Source organism: Odocoileus virginianus, unplaced genomic scaffold, assembly GCF_023699985.2.
Source record: "Odocoileus virginianus isolate 20LAN1187 ecotype Illinois unplaced genomic scaffold, Ovbor_1.2 Unplaced_Contig_6, whole genome shotgun sequence".
In the NCBI taxonomy this organism is placed as follows: domain Eukaryota; kingdom Metazoa; phylum Chordata; class Mammalia; order Artiodactyla; family Cervidae; genus Odocoileus; species Odocoileus virginianus.
In genome coordinates, this window is record NW_027224323.1 from 2,558,502 (window position 1) to 2,564,803 (window position 6,302).

The window sequence follows — 6,302 nt, forward strand, 5'->3', positions numbered from 1 at the left end:
CAGCGCAGCCAATGGGCGAGGCGCGCGGGGGCAGCGGGGCGGGGAGCGGGCCCCTTAGCGGCTGCGCGGTGGCCGCCCAGTCCTTTCGGTCCCGGCGGCGGCAGCGCTGAACTAGCGGCGCCCAACCTCCCGCTGTCTCTCTCTGCCCCTCTGCGCCTCCGCTCCGCTCTCCGCCCGCCGCCATGACGGAACAGGCCATCTCCTTCGCCAAGGACTTCCTGGCCGGGGGCATCGCCGCCGCCATCTCCAAGACGGCCGTGGCCCCCATCGAGCGCGTCAAGCTGCTGCTGCAGGTGCGTGTCAGGTTGCGGGCGCGCGGCTGCCGGCGCCGTGCCCCGGGGAGCTCGGGGGCGCGCGCGGCCCCGGGACCGGAAGCGGGGAGGCCGCGCCGCTTTGTCCGCGCGCGGCCGACCCGGCCGGCTTCCGGGGGGTCGCGTCACGTGGGCGCCGCCGCGGGGGAGCGCATGCGCGGGGGGCGGCCGGCGGCGATGTCTGCGCCGCCGCATTGGGGCGCGGGGTAGCGCAGGCGCGGTGGGCGGCCGGCGGCGGCGGCCTCCGCGCGTGCGCATTAGGGCCTGCGGCTCTAGGGCGCGCAGGCGCGGTGGAAGAGCCCCGTGGACTGACCCTGCGAGGCTGGGTGTGGGGTTTGTGCCCTTGGGCGATGGACGGAGTCGCGCGAGGGCAGATCTCTTGTGCCCGTCGTTGTACTGGTCCTCTTTGCCCACTGTTCGCACTTGTTTGCGCGGGTCTGACGCGGAATAAACTGCGCTGGTCTGTTTGGAGCGTCACAAGTAGGGAGCCAGTGGAATTAGTGTTGCAATGTGACTGCAACCCCTAAAGAATATAGGATTCCCCAGGAAGGATGTTAGGAGAGCTTAAAGGCCCCATACAAAGGTGTTATTAAGGACACGTTTGTCGTTGGTGATTTTTGCGGGTGTCAACTGCAAATTGACACTTGTGGGCACCTGCTGTCTACCTCTGAAAGCGGTATTAGGTCAGTCGCGTCCGATTCTCGCGACCCCATGGGCTGTAGCCCTGCTAGACTCCTCTGTTCATGGGATTCTGTAGGCGAGGATACTGGAGTGGGTTGCCAAGCTCTTTTCCAGGGAATCTTCCTGACTCAGATCAAACTCGGGTCTCCTGCATTGCGGAGTGATTCTTGACCATCTGAGCCGCCTCTATGAGTATTAAATCAGGTGCTGCTGACCTTCAAACCCTGTGAAAGGACTTAAGGGTGGAGAGCAGGAATGAGGCATGCGGGTTCTGGGAAAATGTGACAGGTCAGGTCATCAGACAGATGTTTCCAGTGTCTGATTGTGAGCCCACTTCTCGCTTGCCCACCTCATGTTTCAGCTTAGTCGCTCAGTCGTGTCCGATCGTTTGCCGACCCCATGGGCAGCAGCACGTCAGGTTTCCCTCTCCATCATGTGTAGAAAAGCACTAAAAACCTTCATGGTGACGAATGCTCCTTGAGGCTATGAGAAAGGCTCTGCGAAAATACGTGTTTGCTCTGAATTTCCCATTGACCAGAATCTCATCCATACTGACCTTCCTCCTCACCTCTGGAGCAATCTCTCAGCTATCTGAGCTGCTCTCCCCCTGGGGTGTAATTCTCGTTTTGCCCCAGATCTTAATTCGCCACTTCCAAGTTGTGTATTTTTTACAAGTGGACATGGAGTTGTTCCCCCTCACCCCAAGGTGCAGCAGGCCAAGCTTCCCTGTCCATCATGTTTGAAAAAGTATTGAAAACCTTCACGGTGACAAATGTTCCTTGAGCGTAAGAAACGCTCTGCGAAAAGATGAACTTGTTGACCAGCATACTGACCTTTCCCTCACCTCCCTGGAGCAGTCGCTCAGAGCTGTCTGAGCTTTACCAGAATCTTCTCATAAGTCGACATGGCGGTGAGCCCAGGCCCCCGGTAGAGCCCTGTGTCTCCCCCGCCGCCCCCCAGGTGCAGCACGCCAGCAAGCAGATCGCGGCCGACAAGCAGTACAAGGGCATCGTGGACTGCATCGTGCGTATCCCCAAGGAGCAGGGCGTGTTATCCTTCTGGCGGGGCAACCTGGCCAACGTCATCCGCTACTTCCCCACGCAAGCCCTCAACTTCGCCTTCAAGGACAAGTACAAGCAGATCTTCCTGGGGGGCGTGGACAAGCACACCCAGTTCTGGAGGTACTTCGCCGGCAACCTGGCCTCGGGCGGGGCGGCCGGTGCCACCTCCCTGTGCTTCGTCTACCCGCTGGATTTCGCCCGGACCCGCCTGGCGGCCGACGTGGGCAAGTCAGGCAGTGAGCGCGAGTTCAAGGGCCTGGGAGACTGTCTGGTGAAGATCACCAAGTCCGACGGCATCCGCGGGCTGTACCAGGGCTTCAACGTGTCCGTGCAGGGCATCATCATCTACCGCGCAGCCTACTTCGGCATCTATGACACCGCCAAGGGTGAGCGCCCTGCTCGAGGTGCTGGAGGCGGGGGTGGGGGATGGCTCCCCGGAGGGTCAGGGCCTTCGGCTCCCTGGGGGCGGGGGTCTGGTCCTGGAGGGAGGGCTGTGCGCTTCAGCTACAGATAGCTGGGGGCTCCCAGCCCTGGAGGCTGGGGCCCCCGGTGTGGGTGGGGCTCTCTCCTGGCCCTGTGGACCCCCTGAATCCTCACGAGCTCCTCCCTCTGGGTGTGTCCGTGTCTGACCTCTTTTCATAAAGACCCCAGTCCTGTGGGCTGAGGACCCACCCTGGTGACGTCGTTTTCACCTTCTCTTGAAAGACCCTCATCTCCTATCAAAGCTACATTCTGGGCTCCTGAGGTTAGGGATTCAACATGTAAATTGGTCACCATTGATAAGAGGGATCCCTGATTGGCCTGGGCAGATATCACAGAGGGCAGCTTAAGCAGCGCACCTTCTTTGCTCCCAGTCCTGGAGGCTGAGACCCGGGTGTGGGCGGGGCTGGTTTCTCCTCTGCAAATCCTCACCTGCTGTCCCCGTGTGTCTGTCTGCCCTGACCTGTTGTTACAAGGACCCCAGTTATAGTGAGTTAGAATTTTTCCCTATGATCTTGGTTCTGTCTGTAAAATATTTGATTTCCCGTATGTACCTACAGTTACATACAATAGCGTTCCTATAGGTACAGTTACGTCCTGTGGTTCCGGGGTTTGGGGCCCCACCACGATCTGGGGGGTGGCACAGCTCAGTCCCTGTAGGGGAGCCGCCCCGGAGGTGGAGCCAGCCGGCTGGCATCCTCTGCAGTGGAGCAGGTGTCAGAGCGTCCCCTCCCTGCCAGCTGCCAGGGCGGGTACTGACCCCAGTCCGGCCCAGCCAGTGTCCCCCGTGGAACTCCACAGGGCAGTGTGGGCGGCCCTGGGCCTCACCCCACGACCCCTCCGTGCCCGCAGGCATGCTCCCCGACCCCAAGAACACGCACATCGTGGTGAGCTGGATGATCGCGCAGACGGTGACGGCCGTGGCGGGTGTGGTCTCCTACCCCTTCGACACGGTGCGGCGGCGCATGATGATGCAGTCGGGGCGCAAAGGAGGTACTGGCTCCGCTCGGGGTAGGGGGCAGAGGACGTGCTGGCTGTGCTCAGGCCCGGGGGTGGGGGAGGGGCGGTGGCGGTGGCGGGGGGAAGGGGGCTGTCAAAGGGTGGGCCGGCTCCGCTCAGGGGGTAGGGGGCCGAGGACGTGCTGGCTGTGCTCAGGGCCGGGGGTGGGGGGGGCGGTGGTGGGGGGAAGGGGGCTGTCAAAGGATGGGCCAGCTCCGCTCAGGGGGTAGGGGGCAGAGGACGTGCTGGCTGTGCTCAGGCCCGGGGGTGGGGGGGGGGCGGTGGCGGGGGGAAGGGGGCTGTCAAAGGATGGGCCGGCTCCGCTCAGGGTCGCGCTCTGATGGGCTCGGGGAGGGGCCCTATGAGCGGCCCTGGGTCTTCCTGCAGAGGCGGGGGCCAGCGTCTGGTCCCACAGAGAGGCAGCCGGCTTTCATGGGAGCAGGGGGCGGGTGGGAAGAGTCCTCCAGGTGTTGGGGGGTTCTCTGAGGCCCCATGGGGGTGCCTGTCCACGCTGGGCTACTTGTGGGTGGGGCAGGCACAGGGCCCTTCCGGCGTCCCGTGATCTGATAAGGGGGTCCCCCGTGGGTGCCCATCCGCACCCGCAGCTCCTTCGGTCTTTGCCCTGGCGTCCCTGGGCCTCATGGGGGCTAGAGTCCTGGGCTTGAACCCCTCCCGAGAGCTCGTGCTCAGAGCGCCTCTTCTCGGGTCAGGGCTCCTCCTGGCGTGCAGAGGGCGGCCCCGGGCTCAGCAGCTCTGCCGGGTCCTCTGGGGCCGCGTCCGAGCGCGCCCTGACCCCGCCGTCTCCCCACAGCCGACATCATGTACAAGGGCACGGTTGATTGCTGGCGGAAGATCCTCAAGGACGAGGGCGGCAAGGCCTTCTTCAAGGGCGCCTGGTCCAACGTGCTGCGCGGCATGGGCGGCGCCTTCGTTCTGGTCCTCTACGACGAGCTCAAGAAGGTCATCTAGGCGCCCGGCCGCCCGCCGCAACCGCCTCGCGCCATCCCTCACTGTGACGGACCACCGACTTCGAGAAATTCCAGTGTCCCCGCCGGGGCCGGGCCGCCCCGCGCCGGGGGCTCCTCGCCGGCGGACCATCGGCCCTGGGTCCACGCGTTGATTGGGGTGGGGGGAGAGGGCAATCGGGGGGGTCTCCGTGGGTCCACAGTCGAGGCAGCTCCGCACACCAGACCTAGACTCCAGGTGCTTGTAGGACCGACCCGTGTTTAAGTATTTATTTAAGAAAATCATGTCTCCATTTGTACTTAAGCACTATCCTCTCTTTGCACAGCCGGGTACTCGCGACTATGTTTCTCCGTCGGGCATTTCCGCTGCGGAACAATAAAATCAGGACACAGAGGCGCTCGTCTCCTTTCTCAGCAGAGTCCTCGAGACGCGGGAAGCAGCGGCAGGTTTGAGACCAGGCCTCCCTGTTCATCACCAACTCCCTTAGTTTGCTCAGACCCATGTTCATCGAGTCGGTGATGCCAGCCAACCATCTCATCCTCTCTCCTCCCCTTCTCTTCCTGCCCTCAGTCTTTCCCAGCATCAGGGTCTTTTCCAATGAGTCAGCTCTTTACATCAGGTGGCCAGAGTATTGGGAGTTTCAGCCTCAGCATCAGTCCTTCCAGTGAACACTCAGGACTGATTTCCTTTAGGATGGACTGGTTGGATCTCCTTGAAGTCCAAGGGACTCTCAAGAGTCTTCTCCAGCACCACAGTTGAGAAGCGTCAATCCTTCGGCGGTCAGCCTTCTCAGCTGTAGCTGGGGTTTAACCACACAGGACCCCCGAGGTGGTGGCAGCTGTGTGGCCCACCCGTGCCCAGGGCTCACTAGGGAATCCCCTCTGAGGTGGCACCCAGGCTTCCCTGGTGGTGGTGGTTTAGTTGTGAGTCTTTCGTGACCCATGGGCTGAAGCCCCACAAGCTCCTCTGTGCATGGGATTCTCCCGACAAGAACACTGGAGTGGGTTGCCGATTCCTTCAAGGGATCTCCCCAGCCCAGGTCTCCTGCATTGCAGGCAGATTGTTCACCAACTTTTAGGCTCTCGACTGTCGCCCTTGCAGTGCCAGAGACCCCGGGTTCAATCACTCTCTGAATGGGGAAGATCCCCTGGAGGAGGGCATGGCAACCACTGGAGTATTCCTGCCTGGAGAATCCTCTGGACAGAGGAGCCTGGCGGGCTACAGCCCTCGGGGTGTCAGCCATCACTGATGGACTTAAGATACGCCCGCCCCGCCAACCCCCCGCAGCTCAGTATTCCTGCAGAAACCAGAGCCCTCATGTTCACTGCTGGGACCGTCCACCAGGCCGATGTCAGGGTCGTGGTATGTGATTGGGGGCGTGGGGTGGATTCCGAGGCCGCCTCGGGGTGTCTGTGGAGTCATCAACCACCCTGAGCCCTCGGGAGGCTGCACCCAGAGGCGTCCCCTGGCTCCACTTGCCGCTGCCAGCACTGGTGACATTGGAGAGGTCGGGTGGGGGTCATCTGCAGGTCGCAGCCCAACCACAACCCCCACCCCCAAGCTGGATTACGTCCTCGAAAGGCAGGGCTTTGATAATCTGCAGAGCAGTGTGAGGTCACTGCGAGAACAGGAAGTTGGAGCCAGCTGTCCCCAAGGTCGCCCAGCCCACGCTGGAACGAGTCCAGCCCGCACTCGCCGACGGGGGTTGAGCCAGGCGCCCGCCCACAGAAGTGTCCGGACTTCCGACCCAGCCGCTAGGGCGGACCGACCGAGTCAGGAACCTGTCAGCCCAAACCTGCGCTGC

The 6,302-nt window shown here is 62.4% G+C and overlaps 1 protein-coding gene across 1 annotated transcript; it reads left to right on the forward strand.

Annotated features, from left to right (window-relative positions):
- Nucleotides 1-91: 91 nt before the first annotated feature.
- SLC25A6 (solute carrier family 25 member 6) lies at nucleotides 92-4,892 on the forward strand. The gene is made up of 4 exons (XM_070463815.1): nucleotides 92-293; nucleotides 1,953-2,439; nucleotides 3,386-3,526; nucleotides 4,344-4,892. Exons 1-4 carry the CDS (start codon nucleotides 183-185, stop codon nucleotides 4,499-4,501), a joined length of 897 nt encoding a protein of 298 aa, XP_070319916.1. The 5' UTR covers nucleotides 92-182; the 3' UTR covers nucleotides 4,502-4,892.
- Nucleotides 4,893-6,302: the final 1,410 nt, after the last annotated feature.

Excerpts from the sequence above, each read along its gene's own strand:
- SLC25A6 (XM_070463815.1), top strand. The coding sequence starts at position 183 with ATGACGGAACAGGCCATCTCCTTCGCCAAGGACTTCCTGGCCGGGGGC. Across the intron at positions 2,440-3,385 it reads CATCTATGACACCGCCAAGG|GCATGCTCCCCGACCCCAAG; the intron begins GTGAGCGCCCTG and ends CCGTGCCCGCAG. Across the intron at positions 3,527-4,343 it reads GCAGTCGGGGCGCAAAGGAG|CCGACATCATGTACAAGGGC; the intron begins GTACTGGCTCCG and ends GTCTCCCCACAG.